This window comes from Lampetra planeri, chromosome 26, assembly GCF_965212315.1.
Source record: "Lampetra planeri chromosome 26, kcLamPlan1.2.h2, whole genome shotgun sequence".
Classification (NCBI taxonomy): Eukaryota; Metazoa; Chordata; class Hyperoartia; order Petromyzontiformes; family Petromyzontidae; genus Lampetra; species Lampetra planeri.
In genome coordinates this window covers 3,511,649-3,539,289 of record NC_136132.1, presented here as the reverse complement: position 1 = coordinate 3,539,289, position 27,641 = coordinate 3,511,649, and the positions used below count along the sequence as shown (strand labels likewise).

Genomic DNA, 27,641 nt, shown 5'->3' with positions numbered 1-27,641 from the left:
AAAATGCACTCTTTTAAAAAAAATATGGGTGTTAGACCATTACTCTTTCTCGCTGAGTCTGTACCCGGTTCAAAGCGAAACTAATGACTTTTCAGTTTGCATCAGACTGTGATTTTTGTGTGTCTATAAACCACAAGTCATATCAATCATGTAAACGGGTATCTACATGCAACATAGTTAAAAAGTGTTTTTCTGCTCGATTGAGCGTTAAAGGCGGCCCAACGTCTCCTGTTAACAGCTCTGGAACCAGCGGTGGAAATTCCACGTTACCTGTGGCGAGGATGATCCCACCCAGAGAACAACCACGGCTAACTCAAAATCGCAACATTCACGACGCCCTTCACCCCCCATTCTCAGTTCTCCCCCCACCCCGTTTTTTTTGGTTCATCCCCCAATTCATCAAACAAAGTAACCTGCCCCCCCCACGCCCGCTCCAATACAGACACCCTGCCAAGCACGGCGTTGTACGGCCAGGACTGCGTGTTCGGCTCGCGCGGCTACCGTGGAACGCAGGGCGTCACGAGCGGCGGCAAGACGTGCCAGGCATGGTCCTCGCAGAGCCCCCACCGGCACCAGTTCGTGCCCTCGAACTACACCGAAGCCGACCTGAGCCTCGGCTACTGCCGCAACCCGGACGGGGATCTCGCGGGACCTTGGTGCTACACGACGGACAGCGCCACCCGCTGGCAATACTGCGGAATAACTCACTGCAGTGAGTGCATCACGCTGCGGCAATAACGGAGGGCGACGGACTTTTGAAACGCGTCTCTGTCTGTGTCTTTCGCTCTCGCCTCGCTGTGCGCTTGTTATGGACAGTCATTTTCTACCGTCGTATCGAGGGACTGCGTGTTGTTGTTGTTGTGTTGGTGTGGTATGGGACTGTTGTTTGTTTTTAAATTTTACTTAAAACTTTCGTGACTGTAGGAATTCATATGCTTGGTTCTTTCGGTAAAGTCACGTAAATAGAAGACAAAAAATAAAACAAATTAAAGTAAAATAAACATAATAAAATACAATAAAAAATAATAAAAATAAAATAAAAAATAATCAATTGAAAATAATAAAAGCAAAAACCACAATAAAAAAATAAAGCGGTCTTCATCAAGCGCCTGATGAAGACCGCTTGTGTTGCGATCGAAACGTCGTGGGGTTTTTGCTTTTATTATTTTAAATGTATTATTTGTATATTTTTTATTATTATCTACATTTGTTATTTTATTTTTTATTTTACTTACATTTTTTGGATATTTTTTTCTTTCTATTTCCTGACTTTACCGAAAGAACCAAGAATATGTGTTTGTTCTTGTTTCTCTGTCGTGCCCGAGCTTGCATTTAGTGTTGCGTTTCGTGTTGAAACATCGGCAGGAGCTTCTTATGCAAGCAGCACTTACGCCTTTTATTTATTGTTCGTGACATGCTTACCTTTTCTATCTTTTGCACTCCTGTTGTGTTTTCTGTGTTGTTTGTTGTTGGGAATTTCTTACACCGCCCCTACTGAAGAGATTACTCAAGAACTTTGCACGAGATATTCCTGCCAGTTGCATCCAGTTGTTCAAATTGATTGTTTCATTCAATTCGCTATCTCACCCGGCTAGAAACATCCATTGAGACTATTTAGATTATTTTGCTGCTATAAATGTCCAAATGATGGGCTACTTTGTTGAGCTATCATTTGTGGCCAAGTCGCGTCTGAAAAATAATTTAACACCTCAGTGGGCTTTGACTGGCAGGATGTGGATGGTTTCTCGTTCTATTTGTTTGTGTTTGGGTGATTTGTTTACCTTTCTTGTCCTTTGCACTCCTATTGTGTTTTTGTATTGTGTTTGTTGTTGTAGCGTTCTAGCCCGTCCCTATTGTGAAAAAGAGCTTGATACTCCCATCGGATTCATTCAGTCTAAATAAATATTATGATAGCTGTGCTTCACTGATTTTCCCAGTCAAATCGTAAATTTTTGTAAACATTTATACGGCTTCTAAATGCATCTCGATAAAACGTCATCAAATAGATCGAAACATATATATATATCGGAGCGTCGTTCATGCAAAGTGCATCTCACAACGTTCGACAATCCACAACGCACAGAGTTACCAATATGTTTAGATGTGTTTAGCCAATCAAAGGGTGTTTATGCCTAGGGCAATCACCCAGGTATTATACAGGAACAATCATGCCATTTAGTTATTCGGGAAATCCTTGTCTTTTCCAGGAACAAAATCAGAATGTTTATTTATCCTGGAGAAATCCGACGAGCTAAGAAGCTCTTTGCACAGCTGTCCATCAGGGGTTCGCTCAAGAGGGCCACTCCCCACTGCTCGATGAAGTCCCGTCCCATGCAGCATCAATGATGACGATTATATGACCAATCATTGTATCTATGCGTGTTGAACTTCTTTCGCACTGTACGTAGCCAACCATGCTAATCGGAGGTGCAGGGGAAGGACAAAAAACTAAACACAAAAAGCTATTTTAAAGAAATGCGTTTTCAATCTAGATTGTTTAAAAGTGCGTAGTTCCAGTGGCTTCCTAATATCAAAAGAAAGAGCGTTCCAGACGGCCGCAGATGCGCATTTTGAAAGCGTACGACGCAGTGACTCGTCTTTGTTTAACGACGAGCCAAAATCCGCTGCTGCGAGGATGACCGGAGTTCATTATCACGCTCGTTTAACCCAAGGAAGCCTCACTGAGCCGCGTGCCTCTTTTTCAGAAGAGTCCTGCCAAGTGTTTTTTTGTTGTTGTTGCAGAAGGGGGGGCTCTGATTCGCTGTGTAAAGGGTATACCAAAAGACAGAGCACGTAGGGTTATTATACTCGTTTCAACGAATCACAGAGGGTTATATAATTTATTTTAACTAATGTTTAAACTGAATACCATTAACACTAATTCATGCATGTTCAAAGATTACGGGTTGTAATATTTGAACATGCATAATTTATGCTTTGTCTCAATTAATTCAGGGTACTTTGGTGGAGTTTTGCAGACGATTTGAGGTGACCTCGCAGGAAGAAGAAACGTAGATTAATAATGATCATAGATACAATATTAACTTAAGTAATCAACAATTAAAATGTTATAATGTGAGTGTCCTGAGTTTTGGGCCACCCGTTATAAACCCGATCACATAATGTCGGGCAGTGTTTCGAATTTCACCATACTTCACCACGCTGGTCACATTTGGGTTAGGAGAGGGGGAGCCCAGCAGCGGTCTGATATCACCGCCCGGCGATGTGAGCTGTGGCCGGGATTTGAGGTCGCAGGGTTCACAGAGAGCGGCGCGTCAACTTCTGCTTCACTGCTTCCCAATAATATGCACAACTATTTGAATGTTTATATCCTATAAATACAAAATAAGCTTCTCAAGACGCTGCACAAACCATAAACATCAGATTCAGATGAAGTAAACAATAATAAACTACGTACATGAAAAATGAAATCAGACAAAACAAACTTAAACTCTGGCTGGGCTGATTGAGCATTGAGCAACACACACGCTCAAACCATCACAACTCTCGAAACCCCACACCTTAATAGGCGTTCGCTAACAACACTTGCCCCATGAGCCTGTAACTGTACATACTGACTGTATTATGCTTCTGCGTTGGCATGCCTAAATGTTGCTATGTATTGTATGCATGCAAACCGTGCTTCAAGGTTTTATCACCATCTACACCTCTAGCATTAATATTCCACGAAAAAGCGCACGCATAATTCTGCATCGGTGTGTACCGGTGACCGCTCACAATGAGAAAATCCCATTGATCTTTGAAAATGTAAGCCCTAGCGTGGCTCTGTTGAACCTCTCGCGGTTATTGATCTGCGTGGGGTATAATGCTGACTGCTAATTATTTCGAGTTCCGCCGTCTGGAAAGCTGAACCCCCCCCCACTCCTCACCCGCGTGCCGCATTTCCCTGTCCTTCACGGCCGCGCTGTTTTAGAAACGTGTGGACGCTCGTACTACAAGCCGGTGTTCGCGAGCACGGGCCTGGGGCGGATTGTCGGCGGAGAATTCTCGCATCCCAACTCCTGGCCTTGGATGGTGAGTCCGTCGCCAACGCGCACTCGGCAGGCGCCCAATGTGGCAGCGCGTCCAACCGCGTGGACGCACGCGGAGTGAACTCGAAACCGCACGACGCGGCGAAGTTTTGGGTGGACACAGGTTGGCCGCGCACGCAGCGTGAGATCACGCAAACGGGGGTCCGCACAGAGCGAGGGGAACCTGTATGAGAAAATGTCTGCGGAATTTGCACAGTTCTAGGAACCCTACCGTTCCACCCCAAACAGCTTCATTTGTTCCACACATCCGAGTGCGGTATTCCAGGTTGGGTCACGTGTTGAGGTATTCTTCCCTCCAAGCCATCACGAGCCACGATGATGACTTGGGGAGACCTTCATCCAGCAGTGGAATAATCGTGGTTGATTTTGATGTTGGTTATCTTTTTGGTGATGGCTGGATGACAAAGGTCAAAAGTCATGGACGGTACATCACCTGTTTTTTGCCATAAGTCCTTAGTTTATTCTGGGCAAAACGAGCCATTGATAAAGTGCCGTTAGCGAGCGCCTATTTCACACTGACACAACGCCGAAGGGAGTATTGTAGCCTGCACCACCTCTGCCCACCTATATATATACAGCTATTATGTTTACGTGGAAGACTAGGTTACTCATTTGAGGCTGAGTCAATCTAGAGGAGGCCCAGGAGTGGTTCTAACACCACTTCCCAGTGATGTTTGCCATGGCCAGGCAGAGATTTCAGGTTTCTGGGTTCGTAGAAGAGTGTGCTAACCACTGAGCATTTATGACTTTACTGATGAGTCCTAATGAGGACAAAACGCATGTACAGTTCTCTCTTTGCTTTATCACTGCTGCCCAACGGGATAGCCACATTTTCGTCGTTTATTTTGATTAACTAGGCTGACAGCATATTCTTGGTTCTTTCGGCAAAGTCACGTAGAAGGGAAATAATAAAATAATACAAATATAAAACAATACAAAATTCTCACGACGTTTCGACTGCAACACAAGCAATCATCATCAGGTGTGAAATCCACAGCAATAAAACGTGATGATGATTGCTTGTGTTGCAGTCGAAACGTCGTGAGAATTTTTTTATTGTTTGATATTTTTATTATTTAATTATTTCCCTTCTACGTGACTTTACCGAAAGAACCAAGAATATGAATCCCTGCAGTCACGAAAGCTTTAAATCAAAATTTAGGCTGACAGCATTGCACATGCAATGTGGTGGTCACATGACACACATGCAAGGGATGATGGGAGTTGTACCTTCCTGCTGTGTGTGAGAACACATTTGCGAATACTTAATTGCACTGCACCACTGATACACACACACCATCACTACAGAGACAAAGACAAACATCCCCCGTATAGGCTGAACAGACTATTGGGGCAAGTGCTGGAAGCGAGCGCCTATGAAAGCCGTCACGAGGGGGTGGGTGGCCAGCACCACGCCTGGCCGCCTTTTGTCTCCCAAGTGGTGATGTTTACACACCAGGTACTCATTTGAGGCTGAGTCGACCTAGGGGATGTCCACCGGTTCAGATAATCTCACTGGTGTTGGCCTTGAGCGGGAATAGAACTCGGATCGCCGGGTTCGTAGCACAGCGCGCTGACCGCTACGCCACCTATTCCCATCACTACACACGCACATACACACATCTCTGCTAGACTCACACACGAAGGAATGTGCGTATATGCACACAGAGGATATGTTATGTAGATGAGCACACAAGCTATATTATGATGTCACGCCTAACTTACAAAATGACTATCTCTACACACGCTTGTCCTAACGGTCCCACATTTCATCAAAGGTCATGTGTGCACATTTCTGTGCCAGCAAGCGATGTACGTGAGCGTTTATAAAAAAAAAAATTAACCGAGCAAATGTGGTCATCTTCCAGGTCGATCGTGATGATTTTTTATGATTCGGTCCAGGTCAGTGAGGTCTGTGGAATATGCGCCTTGGCTCGGTTTGTCCAATTATGTTTCACTTTGCAACTTCAATCACATTAAGAGAGAATGTATTTGATGAAAATCATTTAAGCTAGATGTTACAAATGAAAAAACAAACAAGCATTAAATTACATTTTGATCAAACCTCTGCCAAACCGTCCCCCCCCACCACGCAACCCCGAATCTTTGACTCGTACTGTTAATTTCCTAAGAGATGAATTAAACTGTCTCTTCATTACTCCATTCGCCATCGCCACTTGCACAGTTCATCCTAGGTTCGAGCTTCGATGCAGACAGATTTTTTAAACTCACACGGCCGTTGCAAAGTTTTGTTTTGGGGTTTGCACGGCATCAATACGTGAGACGCTAACGGGTCCCGGGTAGTTGTCAATAGTGACACTATTAATTGGCTTTAGAACTGTAACACAGCGAGCGAGCGAGTGAGTGAGCGAGCGAGCACATCGTTTGCATTGTAGTGGTCGGGTGATTTATGCGGAATTGGATCGACAAATTTACTGCCGCATTAGTCACAGAGCAGGGAAGGCGCACATCGCTCGTGCTCTGCTTTGATCTGAAGTTTAGTTCTTAGGGACGAGCTAACCACACACAATGGTGACCTTTATTTACCCAGGAATACATCACTGAGTGCCGTGGCTCGTTCTCGGGCAGATCCTGATACAATGTTGTGGGTTTACTCTCCAACACGACGGCGTGCTGAACTCGTAACTAATTTTCTATTTAAAGCTTTCGTGACTGCAGGGATTCATCTTCTTGGTTCTTTCGGTAAAGTCACTTAGAATGGAAATAATAAAATAATAAAAATAAAACATAATAAAATTATTCTCACGACGTTTTGGCCACAACGCAAGCAGCCGTCCTCAGGTGGAGAACAGGTCTGTCGAGAAGACAGACCTGTGAAGACCGAGTCAGACTCTGCCTTCTCGACAGACCTGTTCTCCACCTGAGGACGGCTGCTTGCGTTGTGGCCGAAACGTCGTGAGAATTATTTTATTATGTTTTATTTTTATTATTTTATTATTATTTCCATTCTACGTGACTTTACCGAAAGAACCAAGAAGATCGTAACGAATTGGCACGTTTTGGTTACGTGACAAACCTTACTAATTGGCTGTGTCGGGTGGTGGCGGGTTTAACGACGCAGTCATATTTACGCGATCTCACCCAAAACACCTCTATTATGGATGCATTGGACGCGAAAGCGTACTACGTGTTAAACTGGTAATTTCCACTCATTAGTCTTTGGCTTTGTGTCGGAGAAAATAGTATTACCTGGACGGGATGAAACTCCGCACAGATGGATTTAAGAAGTAATAATTGGCGCTTATAAAGCACCTTTCACAAATGTCTCCAAGCACCAATTTCCCTGCGGTACTGTTGTATGCTAGCGATCTCACAGCCCAAACCTACAGCGCCTGGTATTCCGTGACTGTCGCCCATCCAAGCAAGAAAATAGATTAATGCGGAATGATGTGCCTCATGGTGATTCGATGAATGGTCCCGATTCAAGTTTAGAATTCGAGTCAAGAACGCATTCTTGGGCGCACTCCGTGCCACCGCGTATCCGCCCCCTTCCAGCGACGTGTTTCGCCCAAGCCAAAGTTACTTTTCTTAATAACATAGACCAATCCAGCAACAACAACAAAAAAACAAACTCCTAAATATGCAATTGGACACATAAAATTATGAATTCAAATGCATCATCAAATTTTGAATTCATCATTAAAATTTAATTCCATGCTTACATCCCGTAAAAACGAGGCTAATCCCCGCTCAGCTTTTACTCGAGCCAATGAACTTGGGCACACGTTCAAGGTGATATTCTTGTAGTCAAAGCCAGTGGATGCTTTAATGCACGCGGGCATGGAATCCGGTGCAAAACGGAGGGGCATTAAAACGCCGGCTCGGCACTTTTGGCTGGTAAGGGAGGCAATGCGCCCGAGAGGACGTCCAGCGCAGAGATGGAGCGATACGTCCGTGCTCAGATGCAATTGCGATGAATTAGGGAGGCCTTCATTCAGCAGTGGATTGATCATGGCTGGCTGTGACACGTTACATGTAGTGGGTTTCGAGTCACCTCTGCAGCCACTCGTGGCTGAAAAAGTCACTCCAATGAATTGTAACCCTAAATCAGGACAATTCACTGTTGAATCACCGCTCATCCACAAGTATTTCCCGAAGCACTGAAGCGCTTTTGAAGTGAACGCGCAGGCGGCCTTGGGAGGCATGTCGTCAGGCAGTGAATGGGGGTGGGGGGGGGGATGTTGTACCTGTGACCAGTGTTGGTGCAGTATAAATAAATGGAATTCCCCTTTAAGAGTCGATGAGTGTGTGTACCCTGAGTTTTAATCAAGTGCGCGTGTGCCGAGCCCTGCGAGCCTTTTTAGTGAAGTACACCGGCAAGGGGGCATTGCCTCGTGCAGGGATATTTTATTTGTTGTCCACTCGCAGGTTCCCTTTCCACCGTGCCCGGTGTGTTTTGTCCTGCTGTGGCTTTGCACCATAATTGGATATTAATTCAGCCCCGGCACGAGTACAGCTATGCAAGCTTGACACAAAGGGGAGGCCATTATGAACGCAATAACAATGGATCGATACTAATGTGCGCGCGTGTTCGTTGAGCACATTCCTTCCCGTTGCTTCCAGTTCGTAAAATGCATTCTCCCCGGTGCGTCAGAGCCACGTGCTTTATGATTATAAAGGTTACTTACCCGAGATAGCTTAGCTGAGTCTCAACGCTATTTTTGTGGGGAGGTGCGGCACGGCGGGGGGGGGGGGCGATGATTGCTCTGTATTCTACCGTTTGATTAACTTGTGGGTCTTTAAAAAAAAAATTCACCATGTTTGACACAGACATGCCCAACGAAGATGCATTTGCGGGTATTATTTGGCAACTCGTATAAGGCCATGTATGCAGTCACACGTGTGTGGACCGGTGGTTCATTGGTCGGCACGCTCACTGCACCGTCAACCGGGTCACCTGAGTTCCATTGTTGGCCCAGCCTAACGTCAGTGCACCGGTGATATTCTAACCGCCACGATAACACAGACAGCTTTGATCACTTACTGCATTTGCACTGGTTAACGAACACACACACTTAGACTCACATGAACACAAATACTGTACTTGTCAACATGCAGTTGTAAAGTAAAAAAAAAATCGTTTCCCATAATTGTGGCAACTCGCCTGATGAAGCTGGTTGTAATAACCAGCGAAACGTCGTACTACTTAAATTGTAAATGTTGTGGCTTTACTCTACAAAACACGGGTGTGCTGAAGAAGTAAATCAAGGGCACGTTTTGTTTAAGTTTACCGCTGTGTGGGATGGTGGTGGTGGGTTTAACGAACCATTTATATTTACGTGATCTAACCCAACAACAACAACAACAACAACAAAAAACAAACCACCTTCTTTATGAATTGTTTCTGTTTATTTGTCTTTTCCCACTGCAGGCTTCTCTGCGTCCGGGCAAAAATTACAGGTCAGGAATTTGCGGAGCGTCGCTCATCCACCCACGGTGGATTCTCACGGCGGCGCACTGCATTCGGAAGAAGTGAGTGGAACATTTTGGGCTGCCGCCACTTTGGGCAGCCTTCGTTCGCGACTATTCCCACGGGTGTCTAGACGCTGCCTGCAGACTTCCCGTCTGCCCCCAACGGCGAGATCGCATCAGAGATGTACTCCCCGGGTTAATTGAATTGACAAAAGTGAACATATCTAACAAAAAAACCTGTGTTTTAGGTGAATAAAAAGATTAATTAATCAGACCTTGATGGGAAACATTTTGGATGATCCGAGATTGAAGTGATGCCATCATTGCTCGGATGGCATCACTTCCGCAGATTTCCCAGAAAAAATTGGTATCCCCGCGGCACTGAGTGACAGCCGTTTTGTTATCCTGATGATAAATATAAATAAAACACGAGGTAAATTATCTGACATCACGAAACTGATCTTTAAACTTGGTTAAAAATCAAAAAAATTTGAAATCCCAAAATCATCCTGAGATTACATAATCCCGGTTCGTTTGTCACTCTGCTACCTCCCAACCCATTGCTAAGTCAGCTTCAAGATCGCCAAAACCATCTTCAAGTTCCTCCAAGGACCAGCTCTTGCCGGGCTCACTCCTCTCATCTCCCTCGAACTCCCCTTCACGTGCTCTCTGCGCTCAAAATGAAGGGCTTTCGTAAAAGAATACTCTGATTCAATCTTCACTCAATGGGAGACCGCTCATTCTCCGCTACTGCCCTCATTATCTGGAATTCCCTTCCTTTGGCAGTGTCCTCTGCCGAGATCCTTACCACGATGGAAGCCGAGGCTCAAGACCTTTCTCTTTATCTTCTGTGAGTGTCTCTGCATGTGAAGTGTCTGAATTTTGTACTTCTGCGATAGCGCCATATCAACTCCGCCTCTAGCCCGTAGCATTCCACCCGTCATTTCTCTGCTTTCAAAAAAAATCCTTAAAAGCTCCTCTCTGTCAAACTCTCTCGGTGCGCATGTTACCGCCCTCTTTGTACGGCGTCTTCATTTGCAGACGCAAATAGCCAGTTTACAAAACCAAATTGCATTGTGTTAGTGCTGTATTGAGGAGATGCCGAGTATGAGATGCGTAGTTGGTTAAGGCAACAACTAAAATGCCTTTTTTTTATTGGAGAGTTTACAACTCCATCCTCACTGGTTACACTTCACCATTTTACGCCGAACGAGCATCAAGGCTCACTCCAGTCAAGCGGTGTGAGACGGCCGAGCATTCGGATTACAGGACATACCCCGTTTCTATCCTATTGAGCAGCTCTAACATTCGAACACTTTTGAAGCCAGACTCTGCGCGACAGTGAAAGGTCACCACTAGAAAGAGCACAATTGGTGAAGCCCTTGCCTGGGTCATGTCTGCCACGTGTCCTGCTCGCGGAAACCTGGCTTTCTTACGTTTTCAGAAACACCTTTTCGGATTTTTTTGTAAAAATTTTTTTTTATATATTTTTTCATTCATAGTTTTTAAAAGCATTATTTTAGCCCCCAAAATATATTTAAACTCCACCAAAGAATATTTGAACCCGCTGCCTCTGGGGCTAAGGTTAAACATCTGGCAGTGTCGACAGAGTGTGATAGCCCCGACAGGGTAGGATTCATGGGTTAATTGTGGATAAATCTGAGTGTTGGAAAAGTTGTGCCCTGACACCGAGACAAAACGATGCACCGCTGTGAATGATGTCACGGGATTTTTGATGTCCACTTTCTAGAGCAGGCGTGCTCTAGAAATGCCATGCCACACGACTTCAGTGGCTGCTGGCGCAAAGAAGTTGCACCCTTTGCGGCCAGGGCAGCCGTGAAAGTACAAACCATCAGGCTATCTCTTGTACGTACGTACGTTGAACTTCTTTCGCACCGTACATAGCCAACCGCGCCAGTCGGAGGCGCGGCGGAAGGACACCAAACTAAACACAAAAAGAAATGGCAAATAAATACTTTTTCAATATATATCTAAAAATGCATCGCTCTGGTGGATACCTAATATCGGAAGGAAGAGCGTTCCAGACGGCCGCAGAAGCACATCTGAGAGCGCGCGATGCCTTGATGCCCAATTTTAATGCCAAATTTTCTTGACACAGTCTGCCGCTTGTTTAGGGAAGCCCACACTTGGCCTAAGTAGGCGTGAGTCTGCATACAAATTTACATTTCTGTCGGCTGAGACTCACTCGAGAAATTAAGTCACGATCAAATAATTAACTCATCCTTTTATTTTTATCAAAACGGCAGCTGCCTCTAAAGGGAGGGAGAAAAATAATAGAGTAATCGCGCTTCCGAATACATTTTAAAGTTTTACCCTCGTTTCTTTTCATGTGTTTTATGTTACGATCACTGACATAGTTATTGAAAACACGGGCCTGGCGTCCGTGGTGATGAAGCCCAGGTGTAGAATATTTTTACGTGAATTCCCATGATGACTGCAGGCCAAATTCTAAACTCTCACACGAGGCACGCGTGATTGATCTCACTTGGAACAAAACGGAAGCACCGATAAAACACATTCGACGTAATTTTTTGTTATTCAAATCAAAATTCCTTAATATTTTAAATAGCAAAGCACGGGCTTAATTCTCCGTCCGATATTGCAAGTTAGACACGTGTGTGTGTACATACATTTTTTTCATACATATATGTTTTTTGATCGAGTCGTAAGGACAAGCCATGAATGCTCAAATACCTTTCTTGGTCCACATGAGCGAACACGAGGAGACTCATTAAGCTGTTCCCACGAGCTCTCGCGTTCAAGGGAAAACATGTTGTGTATCTCATTGTGTTTTGAGGGATTTTTTTTACGTGAATTACTGCTATAATGAGCCAAGAATGTTTGTTTGTGTGTAACGTGGGTGACGTCACTCCCAGTCGACTAGCCCCCCTCATTAATAATCATGAGCGGGTAACGTCACTCCACATGGGGGTGGGGGGGGCGCCTCCTCCCCCCTCCTCAGCGTCAACTTACAACCCTCACTACAAAGGCAGAACCCTCACGTCACGTGATCTCCGTCACGCTGTTGAGACATCGAAGTAAAAAGGACGTCATGATGAATACGAAATTATAACCTTTAAAATGAAATAAGTCTGTGTCACCGCGCCCTTACAAATTGCACACGAATGGATGCAATGAATATCAAGTCGCGGTCTGCTTTTCGCTTGAATGTTTCAGATTTACTGCAACCCGCCCGTCCTTGGACGGGCTACAGGCTAGGTCATTATAAGGTTCCATATGAATTGCGGCGAGACCATTTTGTAACGATTTAAGATACATACCTGGCCACGGACGCTGTTATAGATATTCATTAATTATATTGTTGAGTGGGCATGATAAATACATTTTACCGTGTTCTCCTGATTATAATGAAACCCTCCGGTTAACAAGACTCAGCTTGTCATCAATAGAGTTATGCAAATCTGGTCTCATGCACACACACACACACCTACTGGATTATTAGATGCACCCCAAATGTGTTTTTATTTAAAGGTGTTTTTTTACATTGCCGGAGAATACGACATCGCCACTCCTCGCTCACCTTCAGCTTTACCGTCAGCAGTTGCATGCCAAGTGATCTCTGGATTTTTCAAATTCCTTGCAGCAGGTGCGAGCCGCGGCAAGTAATTGCAGAGCAGACATTAATGGGTCCTCAGTGTCACGAGGAGACCTCCTCTCTTCAATCACACACACACACTCTCTCTCTCTAATATGTCTGCCACACGAGTCCGTGGGACCATTAAAGACCTGGAACGGGTCACTTCCCTCTCCTGACCTGGAGCGGTGGTCACGAATGCTGAGCGACCGTCGGCTCAAATGAAACCGTGCCGTGTTCACCCGAGCGTTGCATGTCTGACCTATTGGTGTCCACCACCACCACCCACCATATGTCAGACGTAGGCCAATAACTTTCAAAGGAACAGATCGCCTAGCACGTGTGGCGTAGTTGATCTGTGAGACTCCGCGAGTCTCTTTAGACAGCGGCAATGAATGCGAGTAGAGATGGAGAGTGGACGGACAGTCTGGACAGCCTAAGTTGCCACTGCGCTTGCACGTTAACAGGAGTTCAGTCCGTACGTCTGTGTGCATGTTACGTGTGAAGGGGGGCTCGTGGCGTGGCGGTCAATGCACTGCTCGGTGGACTCAGAAAACCTGAGTTTGACTCCTGGCCACGGCTATCATTATTGGTTCGTGATATCTGACCCGATCCTTAGCCCCCCCCCCCTTCCTCCTCCTCTTCAACACCCCCCCACCACCCGCCCTCATGACTGATGCAGCTTGGGCAGGCCTTTTAGAATTGGATTGACAAATGGGTCTGACTCTTGTTGTTGTTGTTAATTACTGCACACGAGAAATAAACGTGATTGCTCTGTGAGACTCAATACACATAATAGGTGAGACGCTTGCGAGAGACGGTGTCACACCGCGTGAACTTAGCAGTCGCGTCGTTGCCTCGGGTATGTTGCGTTTATAGAATGAATGCAAATGAATTTGATCAATGTATTGAATTAATTAGCGTGGCATGTGTATATGTGGTGTGACATAGCACACGGCATCATTAATTGATCACGAGATCGACTTGGCATGTAATGGTTCACACCCACACCAATTTCATTGTCATGATTCAGGGTTACAATTCAACTCGAGAATTGATTCTTGTGGACCTGTCTTTTTCTGCCCCGATTGTGCTGTTTCATCTGCGGCATCTTTCCTGTCTGGACTGCTTCTCTGCTCTGTAGCACAAGGGGTCTGCATCACTTTACTGTCTATCGTTTATACACAGTCTTATTGTGACTATTATCTTGTGGGGCTGGCAGGGGGGGCGGGTGTATATATATATAATTCGCACGACTCCGAAATAACCAGTTCAGTTCATGTATTAGGTATATAACCCTGTGAGCCATGCGGCTCTTGAATCGGGTGCAACCGCAACAAACAAAAACATGACAAGAAACATCTTAAAATGACTACGCTGAACAAAAAAATCCAAGAAAAAACAGTAAAATATTCCAGAAAAAAGCACCGTATATCAACGCTGTGTGCAAAAATCCCAGTGGGATGCGAGTCAAACAATAACAACCATAAGACAATTTAGATTAAAGTTATCAGTCTAACTCTGTACTACAACAAACAAACATGGCTAAACCAAAACGTTTCCGAAATCACCTAAATAAACCTATAAAAACAATGTAACAGTGATCATAGGAACTGTGATTCAAATTTAACAATACACGAGAGACATAACATGTACGACCAAACTTTGCAGCCATAGCTGGCAGCATAAGTCACTCCATAACAGCAGGAGTATCAGTAGGAGTATCAAAAATTTCAATGTACCTTTAAACATAAGCACATTGTAACCAAAACTCAAGATCATACTTTGCAGCGGTCATCCTGATCGATACACCACCCAGACGATTCAATGAGTGCGTCAGGGGCGTACGGAACGATTTCACTCGACGCGATCGAGTAATCGTTTGCGAAAATCTACTGCTTTTCAAATTACTGCGACAATGAATTGGCAGAGGGGCGCTGAGAGGGTCACGCGCCTCCCACGTGTCACGGAGGCCCGAGGAGCCTTGTGGTGTTGGGATGGAGTCAATCATAATCCCGGATTTGCACAGCTCACATCGCTTCGCCTGCTGCAACAATTTAGCGTCAATTTGGTCCGAGGCTTTAAACTCAAATAAAATGCTGACTGAAGTACAAACTGAGTTTCCATCAAAGTGTCAATCAAATTAGGCTTTGAACATTTCCTTTAGAATGGCGGGTGCACGAGTGTAACACTATTCTATTGACTTAATAGCTCTCTCATGCCCTTGTGTTTTGATTTGACATAAAAGGAGTTCCTCACTGTCTGTGAGAAAAAAGAAATATACACACAAAAGGTTCAAGTTTGCATTTACATTCTGGGTTTCAAGTGGAAAAATGGTTAAGAACTGAAATTTGTGATGCTAAATATTTCAGAATTGCAAATTCTTATTTGATCTTATCCAATACATGCAGGGGGGGATGACAGCGGAGTGGTGTACTATGGACCCGGCACACCTAAGTCAGATTCTTGACTGTGGCTATCATGAATGATGAGTAATAGCTGAATTAACACCAGTCCTGGAGTACTCTCCCTTTACCCATCAGCGTTGACCGACACAGCACGAAGAGGTGATTATCCAAAAGTAGCTTAACTATAAAACTAAACTTTATTTTAGCTCTTTTTCAGTAGCGACCTGACCACAAATGATAGGTCAACGAAGTGGGCCTTTCGTTTGGACATTTAAAGCAACCAAATACTCTAAAGGCACGATGTTGATTCTAAATGTGGAGGGAGAAACCGGAGGACCCGGAGAAAAACCCACGCGACCACGGGGCGAATATGCAAACTCCAAATATACAGGCGTAAGGGTTGGGATCAAACCCAAGACCTCCTGCATACCAGGCGAGGTAGTTAACATCTCACCACCGTGACACCCTGACAAAGGGCCGTGATCACTTATATATTCAAGGCAAAGCACCTTATTTGAAGCATTATATGGCATTTTATTTCGAATTTTAAGAACTCAAGTCATACACATAATATGTCCAGGGCTATTGTACTCGAAAAATACAATCAAATTAAATAATAGTGTCTTTTATTTTACTCATGAATCCCTGACTAAGTCTTGAGATCATCTTCTTGGTTCTTTCGGTAAAGTCACGTAGAAGGGAAATAATAAAAGAATAAAAATAAAACATAATAAAATAATTCTCACGACGTTTCGGCCACAACGCAAGCAGCCGTCCGCAGGTGAAGAATGAGGACGGCTGCTTGCGTTGTGGCCGAAACGTCGTGAGAATTATTTTATTATGTTTTATTTTTATTATTGTATTACGTCCCTTCTACGTGACTTTACCGAAAGAACCAAGAAGATGAATCCCTGCAGTCACGAAAGCTTTAAATCGAAATTTAAGTATTGAGTCTTTATTTACCAGAAGGGTTCTCCTTTTGGATCTTCGGCACGTTTGTGAGTTCGTTCGTTATTAATTTATTTTATTTTTCCCTGGGGGCCAGGGGCCTTCGAGCTGCTGCAAATTGAATATATTGGCGTGAACAATTTTGAGAAGGGACTTACGAACGTTTTGACTTTCGGCATTTGCAGCGTTCTACAATTAAACGACTTACATTGCAACAAAGCAACACGAACGGATATAATTAGCTCAGATATGAAACGCCCACTTCAGCAGCAGTAGCAGCTGCACGTTAACATTTGGATACAGCGATGCAAACAGCGCTGTTCAGTGAATCGAGATGCACTCTGGGAAACATGCAAACGGCTATAAAGCTTGCGGCGCATTAAGGTAGCTAAGACAATACTCCGTCCGCTTTAAGTGAGTCCTGCTTGCCGCAGTAGCTCGCAGGCACTGCAACACATCTTTGTCATGGTGAACCGTGAACCATGGTCGACACATACTCTACGTCTCTCTCTCCCCAAGGCTTTCACGATCGATCAGGACGCAATAAAAAGTTTAGCGGAAAAAAGCACAAAACAATCCACCTCCTTCCTAATGCTGATGAACTGATGAGCTCGACCCGAGCAGTGCAGAAAGACGTAGCATCGACGGTGTTACATGCATGTGCGTATGTTGAACTTCTTTCGCACCGCACGTAGCCAACCGTGCTCATCGGAGGTGCGCGGGAAGGACAACAAACTAAACGCTAAAATCAGTTCTAAAGAAATTAATTTTCCATCTAGATTTAAAAGTGCATTAGCTCCAGTGCTTTCCTTACATAGGAAGGAAGAGCGTTCCAGACGGCCACAGAAGCGCATCTGAACGCGCGCGATGCGGTGACCGCCGTCTTTGTTCGACGGCCGGGCAAAAGCCGCCTTGACGAGATCAGCAAGGTGCGTCATGTGACGTGGAGGAGCTCTTGAGTGATGACTGCGAAAAGTGGAGTCACTGGCTTGCCCCGCGTGTCAGTGACACGGGACTGAACTAAGCAAGAAGTGCATGGAGTTGGTACCGTAACGCCTCACCTAACCCCTGTCGCCCGCCCTCTGCCCGCCCAGCTGGGCGGCCGTCGACCCTCTTGCAGTGCCGGATTAAGCGAGTGTGGGGCCTGTAGCATATGTTATAAAGGGGCCCTAAATAAAATAAAACACAAAAGTATAAAAATACTAATGTTTACCTTGCACAGTAAAGTAATTGCATTTTTTTAAATTTGCTATACAGACATATAAAACGACAAATCGCTAACCTTAAACACCCAGTCGTTCATAAAAGTTGAAGGCAGTATAGTACTATAGTAACAGAGCAAGTGCAGAATCACTGGATCGGAATTGATAGCTTGAAAGCATTTAGCGCGGGGCCCTTGAAAGTGCGGGACCCGTAGCTACTACACATGTAGCTACTTTTGCTACTAGGATAATCCGGGACTGAGTGAATGAGTGGGTACCGTAACGCTTCGTCTAACCCCTGTCGCTCTCCCTGCCTCTGCCCGCCCCGACCCTCTTTGCTCGCGCGTCGCTCAGCGCCGACGGCAGCCTGCCCGACTTCCACGCCGTGCTCGGCCTCGCCGACGCGGAGGCGGCGTTCGGGGACAGCGCCGACGAGCAGTGGCTGCAGGTCGAGCGGCTCCACGTGCACGAGCAGTACGGCCTCGGCGAGGGCTTCGTGCCCAACGACCTGGCGCTTCTGCGCACCAGGGAGCCGGCGAGGCTCGACGACAAGGCGAGTGAGACGGCTCGCGACACGCCCGTGCCCGCTCGTTCAGCGGCCATGATCGCGTTTTTTGTTTTGTTTTCCAACCCTGGCAGGTATTGGGTCATTCGACGGGAGGGAGGTACGAGGATGCAATCGACAGGAGGTAGAAAAAAAAACAATGGGCTTACGTAATGCGCACGCGTAATGTACGTTGATTACCATGTAAATAATTCTAGATTTGAAGCTTTCGTGACTGCAAGGATTCATATTCTTAGGTTTTTTCGGTAAAGTCACGTAGGTAAAAAATTAAAATTAATAAGTACTTTTATTAATTTTATTTTTTTTCCTACGTGACTTTAAAATTAATAAGTACTTTTATTAATTTTAATTTTTTACCTACGTGACTTTACCGAAAAAAACCTAAGAATATGAACCATGTAAATAACCAAACCAGCATTTCCATTTTCTTTGGGTCTTTCGGTAAAGTCACGTAGATAGGTTCAAAGAAAATAACAAAAAACTACGACGTTTCGATTGCAACACAAGCGGCCGTCATAAGGAAAAGGGGGTTAGCCTCTAATGGCAAACTGTTTATAAAGGTTCAGAAGGATTTCTCCACAAATCTGGCTGTCGCCTGATGAAGCTAGTTGTAATTACTGGAGAAATATCGTACTTCAGATTGTAAATGTTGTGGCTTTGCTCTCCAACACACCGGTGTGCTGTACTAGTGACGAATTGTCATGTTCTGTTTACGTGACAACCCTTACTAATTGGCTGTGTCGGGTGGTGATCGGTTTAACTACGTATTTATATATTTATGCGATCTAACCCAACAAAAACCTGCGTTAGATTGGTCTGTTAAGTTGATCAAATGTAAATATTGTAATTGAAACATGTTTATGTTAATTAATTACTGTAGCCCATTTCAAATAAGTGGCCCCTGTAACGTGATCTGTGCATTGTACTGGGCTCGTGTTGATTTACAAAAACAAATGGTGGCCTCGCATCGATATCACGCCTCCTGAAGCCTGGAAACCCCCACAAGCTCCGCCTCACTGTGATGTAGCTGATGTCGAAGACTCTCCAGGCCCTTTCATCTAACGACACACATGGGAGCAGAGGTGTAATGCTTTTCACAAACGTTTTATAATGAATTGAGATATCGATCCTGATGATTAATTAGTAGAGCAAGAGCTTGCTTAAATAATTGGATAGCCCAGCTCTGCTGCTGCTGCTGCTGCAAGCTTTGTTGGCATGCCGGTTGCATGTGTGTATGTTGAACTTCTTTCGCACAGTACGTGGCCAACTGTGCTACTCAAATGTGCGGGTTGCGGTGCACTTTACAACAAACCGATTTTGCTTGAAGTCGACGGTTCAATTTCCACTTACAAGTGCCTGGTACAAAACTAAAATTACGGTTAAAATACCAAAAATCAAACTTGCTATTTACATTATATTATAAAAGAGGATTCCATAGAAAACTCTCGCAGATCAGTGAAAATCCCCTGCAATGAGAGGAATAATCCTCACATGACAGCCCGATTAATATGTATTTTTTTTCACGTACAATTTAGCCGAATTAAGTGAAAAAACAATACTTTTTTTGCGTGATTAATTGCCAACTACGCCGAGACCACCAACTCAATGCCTCTGAGAAGCCAGTGAGCCAGATTCGAACCCAGGATTCTCAGCGGTAACCTGCCACATCCTGCGACCCCTTTAGCTACTTGGCTGCTGGTTCTTCTTCGGCATGGAGCACAAAAACGCACACAGACAGCTGTGAATTGGAGGTTAAAGTTCGCGTGCGGCCATCGTCTGTGAAAGCGTGTCATTATGTGCCGATTATTATAATCCGGTAACTCTAGCCCTGTACAGTGTACTCCACGAGAGTTCGGCAATGCTAACGTGGTTTACGAAATGCTTCAACTCGAATCCCCAATTGTGAGAAATACCCACGGGTAAAAGTCGACGAGGAGTTTCGGCGCAGTGATATGTGGTATGAACACCGGCCACACGAATTAGATTTCTGGCCGCGGCGAACACGAGTGGCGAGTGACATCTGTACCGGTCTGGGTTTTTCCTTCAGCAAACCTAGACAGACCAGCAGGGAATTAATATCAGCTGGAGCTGTACAGGGCTGAGCTCAGGAAAATCGTTTCCCTCCCTTGAACCACGCTTAAGCCTGAATCTTCGCTGACCAGAATGGTGAAGTATGGGATAACAAACACCCATGATTGAAAGGTATAGGGAAGCCTTCAACCAGCAGTGGATTGATAAAGGGCTATGCATAAAATGCAACACATTTAATGATAGCTGCGGACATGGAGGTGTAGTATTTTTGTATGAAAAAATAAACTCCGTGCTCTCGCCTGGTTAAATTTGAGGACCAGTGAGCGAAATGAAGATATTAACTGCCCTGTAGCATTTTCTCCGCAGAAGGTTATACCCTGACAGTGCCGCGCAGGGAATATTAATCATCAGCAGGAAATATTAATCAAGGGATGTTGGTATTAATTTAAAGCTGTATTCTATCTTTACAAATTTGGTTTTGACACCGGCACATAACAACTTGGGATATTTTAAGTGCACGAAAATTAGCTGATGGCTCGCTCGTTTGCCAGAATTAGCGCAGCATGCCATTAGGTTTTTGCAACTTAATGCGCATATTTTTGATTCGTATCGAAATATTGAATTTTTTTCAAGGTGGTTCCTACAATTGAACAATGCGCTGTGCTTGCACATATTGGGGGCATCATACGTTAATTTGTATTCCAGAAAGTTTGACACCAAACAACATTGCCTCTGCTTTTTATTCAATAAAAACTCACGATGGTGGATATGTTTTTTTATTTTATCATGCCGCCTCTAAAGGGATGTGTGCGATTCGTGTGAAACTAAATTCCATTAATGCAGACGTTGCGTTAATGCGGCTCGTTAAAAAGTGGCCCCAGCTTACGCAAGTCTGGCCGAATTTACGACGCTTAGGGTGCCTAATTAAGATAATTTACGAGCAGGGATTGCGCTCTGAAATTACCGCAAAGCAGCGCTGAAATTTGACGCGAAAAATACGTTTCAGAAATACGCAAATAATTCCTGTTTTATGTTTTGAATGTTGCATCCGGTTCGCGCATATGCTTGCGCCAAATGTTCAAATACCAATGTCATGAAATTAATTTCAAATTCATCCAGGATGAATGTAATTCCACGCCTGGATCACAAAGGATATATTTTACCCGCCCGCCCCACAGGCAGAAAGTCGAAAAAAAGGTCCTATTGAGCGTGAGTGAGTGTGTGTGTGCGTGTGCCTAAAGGACAGCCTGTTGTAACAGACATTTTTAAAGGTTAAGTCTATGCTGTATAAGCTAAATTAAAGCCAAGCAATCTGATTCAGATACATCCAGCAAAGCTGGGCAGCTCCCGTTCAAACACGCTCGTGCAAACACGCCAGTGGCAGATGATGAGCTCCACAGGCATGGTCTGCAATGCCAATGACGCACCCACCCCCCTCCGCACTTCACCCCCCTCCTCGGGTAATGTAACGCTCCACCCGCTCACACCAACCCCCCCTTCGCCGGCCACCCGTGGTTAATCGTACGCTCCGGACACGACTCCCAACCAGCTCACGGTGGCGGGGGGGGTAGTGCTTACGGCACGTGCGCAAGTGAATTATTATGCAAAGGATGGCCCTGGTTTTCCTTCATCACCACCATCATCATCACCATCATCAGCAGCATCAGCAGCAGCAGCAGCCATGATCAATTCATTGCTGGATGAAGGCCGTCCCAAGCCATCGCCGTATCTCACGATCGTCCGATTGCACGAGGACAACGAGCAACTGCGCACGAGCTGATTTCGTCACTCCATCTCCCCGGATCACGTCCTCTCCTGTGCGATGAGACTCACGGTGCAGGCCGAGCCAAGGGGATGGTGCTGTGTGTTTTTTTGTTTGAAATCGGGTGTAAGAGAGACTTCCCGCGGGGCCACGGAATGGAGGGAGGGGCCTTTGGCCAGGCTGTAGGCCCATCGGGCTGTATGTGTTGGGTGTCGGGGTTGGTCTTGTTGAATGTTCGCCAGTCACAGCCGGTGATGTTGAGCCATCACTACCATGCGTTAGAATGAGTGGCAGAGGGGGGGGCATATAATCAAGGGTTAATGCTCGGTCGTACTTCTGAATGTTACGGCATGGCTCGTGATTTTCATATTCTTAGGTTTTTTCGGTAAAGTCACGTAGGTAAAAAAATTAAATTAATAAAAGTAAAATAAAAAATAAAATAAAAATCACGACGTTCCGGAGGCAACACAAGCTTCCGTCTTCAGGTGGAACCGTCACAGCACGCTTGCTATATCAAGTAAATGAGAAAACCCACGATTTATTAGATTATGTTCCGTTTTAAAACGTGGGATGAGTTTAAGGAAGCAGCCTCACGTCCGATTATATATTTTGTAATCGCATATTGCGATGGATTCATGAATTAAAACTGAAATAAAACATATACGCCTTGTGAAACGCTGTTGGATTAAAAAATAAGTCCTCAAATAAGGCGGAAACCACATGGAATTTGTATAAGAGAATTACCTGTACTGTAGAATAACATTTTTTTAATAGCTTGCCTTAAAGTATTTCTTTAACAGGAAGTCTGATATGATTTCCCGCCACCCGTACCGCTTTAATCTGGATTTACTTAGGTTTTTTTTTGGCATGTGTTATGAGTGCACTTGAACTCGGGCGAGTGACTGCGTTTGAAACAACCTGAGCCTCCATTTTAATTGGTCGCACTCAGAGGGAGGATGTAGGGAGGATGCCTGGCAGGTGGAGAGACGCCCACCCCGCCTCCCAGTCGCCCACACCCCCCCCCCCCTGGGGAATTCTGGTTAAAAGGGGTGAAATTTAACAGAAGCCGGGGGGGGGGGGCGGTCTAAAGAATCGTTACTACCTTATATATCTACTCAGAATCTCAGCAACCAGAGATTAATGAACGCAGATATTTTTGTAAAACTAAAACATAATTGGTGTTAGAGGAGAGATGGGGGGGGGGAGCTAGTGGGGGGGGGGGGCTAGTGGGGGGGGGGCTAGTGGGGGGGCAGGTGGGGGGGGGCAGGTTCGGAGGCAAGTGGGGGGGGGGGGCTTCGTTATACGCTCGTGTAATATCAATGTTACCGGACCTGTTCAGATGATTAAATACACGAAATTATTCTCCCTCTGGAGCTGAATTAGTAAGAAAGGTGATTTAACAGTCACGCGCACGCACGCGCACGGACCCGTTTTTTTTGTCGTGCAGGCCCTTGCCTTTCTGCCCCAACTGCGTGTGTCTCTGCAGCCTTGGCTCTGTTCGCTTGTTCTCAGCCAAGTCTTCTTATTCTTTAAAATAAATAAAGCGGCCTTCCTTCTTGAAGGAAGGCGTTTCCTCTCAATTTTAAAGCCACGATAACAGAATACAACTCTTTGATTTATTCCACCGCCGGCATTACGCGGTACATGCTCTCACACGAAACTAACTTGCCTATTACACATCCCTTACCCAACTGCAATGCCAAATCGAAAGTTCCCTTTGCCTCCACAGCAGGGCCATATTATCCAATAGCCGCAGTAGGCACTGTGCCTCGGGCCTACGAAAACGAATTTTAACCACGTTTTTTTTGTTTGATGATAAAACATTTTTTAACCAAGATTTATTCTTCAATAAATGTATTCACATAGCAAGGATAGGCACAGTGTATATACAAAGACGCAGAGTCAATCGTTGTTTTTTAAAATGAAATTAACACCGGAGATTAATTATTCGCGATATTTTCATTGCAAAATTAGCAATAACATCTTCAAATGGGGCTTTTCGCACCATCTCATTCTCAAGAGAGCAGTGCAAGGGTCTTAACATGGGGTAAGCAGCAGTACCAACCGCAGAAAGTTATAACTGACGGCTCACGAAACAGAAGTGCCTCGGGCCTCCAAGAACCTTCATCAAGAACCTTAGTCCGGTCCTGCTCCACAGCCTGATGGAAAACACATCCCTCCTGCGGAGGGAGCTGGTAGGAACGTTGGGTTGCTCGGTCAATGGCCAGGGTCAACGGCGGCGTGGTGTATTCCGCAAATATGCCCGACTGTGAGGGCGGGCACAAGCCGGCGTGAGTAGGTTAAACGTTGAGTTTTATAAGGGCACCACGGGGTGGCGCAGTCGTTATCACAGTGTGCTGCGAACCAGTGCGCGCTTGTGTTACGCTCAGTCAACCTAGTGGAGTCACAAACCAATTACATTCATCACTTGTTAACAGGGCATATTACGCCTATAATGATTGCCCCTGACCCCGAGGTTTGATGATATGTCATAATCCAGTGTTGCAATTTGATTCAGAATCCATTCTTTTTCTATAGTTTGGTGAATAGAGCAACTTCTGGTGACCACATGGGGTCACGTGACCTCATTACGCGCACGAGACACAGATTCTCAAAAATGATCAATTCTCTCGTACGCGCGATTCAATGCACGTACCGTGTACTCATTTAAGGCTCTGTCAACCGAGTGGAGGGCCAGAACCTGCTCTGCTATCACGTGCCACTGATGGTCGGGAATTGAGTGCCAATTGCTGGATTCATAGCCACTGCACCACCGTTCCCCGCTCAGTATGATCAGCAAAAGACGAGGATCCCCACAGATGGCCGACACGGCCTGTTGGAAGAAAGTCGCGTAAAGCGAGCGTCTATTTGAGGGCGGCACGGCTCGCAAAGGGGGTGGCGTGTCCAGCACCGCACATGTGGCCACCTTCGTCGCCCCAGACATGATGTTAATGCTCCGCACCAGGTACTCATGGAGGCTAAGTCGACCGAGCTGGAGGCCCAGGAACCATTTCATTTATTACCGCTCTCAACACGCAACAAAGATCCCCCGTGTAGGGGCAAGTGCTGTTAGCGAGCACCTATGAAGGTCGGAACGGCACACGAGGGGGTGGGTGGCCAGCACCACGACCGGCCGCCTTTGTCTTCCAAGTGGCGATGTTAACACACCGCACCAGGTACTCATTTGAGGCTGAGTCGACCTAGGGGAGGCCCAGGACCAGTTCAGATAATCGTCACCGGTGTTGGCCGTGAGCGGGAATCGAACTCGGGACGCCGGGTTCGTAGCGCAGCGTAGCGCTAACCGCTACACCACCGTTCCCCTCAACACACAACGCGCACGCAGGCACACGAGTACATAGTACGTATTTGCATTCATAATTACACAAATAACAGACAACAGGCGGATTTTCACCGTTTTGTGAGAGAAAGGGAAAATACACGCCATTCAAGATTATCCCGAGCTCCTGTGCGAATCAATGTGACTGCATGAGATACACTTAATGCTAACTTCAATCCACCAGTTAATTCATACAGTCTATTAACTCATTTAGCAACACCTGCTAAATCCATTTTTGCTTTGAAGAGCCCACCCATTTCCCCCAAACGGAGAATAACTCTGATCAATCATTGCACAGCAAACGACAAAGGGATATGACCCATTAAGCCCCACGTGTGTGTGTGTATGTGTGATGATTGTGCGTGGAGCGGTGGCTGGAGCGGTTATCGCTGTACGCTCGGAAGTCTAAACCTCCAGAGTTCGATTCACCATCAATGGTGAACATCAAATCTGGTCCTGAGGCTCCCCTACGTCGATTCAGCCGTAAATAAGTTGTGCATGTGCGAATATCGCCATTGGGGACGCAACGTTTGTTGAGGCGTGGTGCTCGCCATACTACCCCGTCATGTGCTATGATGGCCTTCATAGGGGGTTGCTAACAGGACTTTCCACAACAGTCTGTTAAGGCTATCGGGGGGATCTATATCTTTGTGTATGTGTGTGTGCACAGGGAACAGCAGCACAGTCGTTGGCATACCCAGTGACCTGAGTTTAGTTCCTGACCACTGCTTACCGCAGTGGGCCCCTCCTAGGTCAGCTCAACCTTAAATGAGTACTTGGTGCACTAGTGCTGGCCACACCACCCTCTCGTTCACCGTAGACATCTTCATAGATGCTCACTTACAACACTTGTCCCAACACTAGCTGCACAGAAGATGTGCTCATCCCTGCACGCATGAACTACTTGATGGTTTATGCGTTGTTGTTGGATGTTGGTGACCTGGATTTGGTCTCTGGCCATGGATAACATCATTGGAAGGTGAAAAATTTAAATTAATAAAAGTAAAAAAAAAATCACGACATATCGGAGGCAACACAAGCTTCCGTCTTCAGGTGGTCAATACGTGATACAGCAATCGTGCTGTGACGGTTCCACCTGAAGACGGAAGCTTGTGTTGCCTCCGAAATGTCGTGATTTATTTTTTAACTTTTATTAATTTTAATTAAAAAAAATTACCTACGTGACTTTACCGAAAAAACCTAAGAATATGAATACTTGCAGTCACGAAAGCTTCAAATCTAGAATCATTGGAAGGTGGTATTTAACCGGTCCCTGTGCCTCCTTTGGTTAGTTTGGGGCACCGTGGTGGCGAGATGGTAACTCCCTCGCCTGGTATGGAGGAGGTCGTGGGTTCGATCTCGACCCTCACGCCTGCTGTATATTTGGAATTTGCATGTCTCTCTCCCCGTGGTCGCGTGGATTTATTTCCGGGCCCTCCGGTTTCCCCTCCACATTGAGCATCAACATCACGCGTTTAGAGGACTTGGCTGCTGTAAATTTCCAGGCGACAAGCCACGTTGTCAATATATCATCTGAAATAGAGCTCTATAGCTGAGTGGGCCTTACCCAATCATATAAAATATACGTTACAGGCTTAAACAAGTACCTGGCGCATGTACAACATCAGCGCTGGGGAGACAAAGGCAGGTGGGTGTGATATTTGCCCCGGTCCACTGTATTATGCACTGTGCAGGCCTTATGAAGCTGCTCATTAATAGCACTTGCACCAGCAGGCTATGTGATTTAATCGGTTTATTTACGTGGCCTTCTGAGACGAATGCCTGGAGAATAAAATGCCGGGTGGGTTTCTCAAAATGTATGGATCAGTATCTTGCATTGGACTCTCAGAATGAAGTGTTTTGCCTTAGACCGCTGCTAATGATTCAGGGACACGAAGGAATAGTCGTCTACATTCACTGCGCACACGGGTGCGCATCTCTCTGATATGCGCTTTCACGGTGTGCCGCGTGTTGTTTGGCGTGATGGCCGACGTTTCGCTGCATGTGCTGGAAGCTCTTTCAGGATCTCCCAGCAGGTGGAGTGACATGTCGAACATCATGCCGAATGACACGCGGCACAACCATTGGTACCCATCGGAGAGCAACGTAGCACAACCTACAGAGTAGTTTGTGCGCGCACACGGTATTCCCCCAACATCACGGCGAGCATCATTGCTGTTAACAATAGTGCCGCACAAACATATCAATTGACGAATATCCCATGGGCACACGGACATCTATTAATTAATTACTGGTGTGTAAACAAGCAGAAATGCATTCTATCCAT

The 27,641-nt window shown here is 45.6% G+C and overlaps 1 protein-coding gene across 1 annotated transcript in view; it reads left to right on the top strand.

Moving 5' to 3' along the window:
* The window catches only part of LOC144727580 (plasminogen-like), a 79,660-nt gene that overhangs the window by 27,251 nt on the left and 24,768 nt on the right, over positions 1 to 27,641 (top strand). Inside the window, exons 6-9 of the mRNA XM_078606475.1 lie at positions 443 to 712; positions 3,935 to 4,035; positions 9,445 to 9,545; positions 18,014 to 18,212. Coding sequence (XP_078462601.1) covers positions 443 to 712; positions 3,935 to 4,035; positions 9,445 to 9,545; positions 18,014 to 18,212 — 671 coding nt within the window. The remainder of the gene's footprint in view (positions 1 to 442; positions 713 to 3,934; positions 4,036 to 9,444; positions 9,546 to 18,013; positions 18,213 to 27,641) is intronic.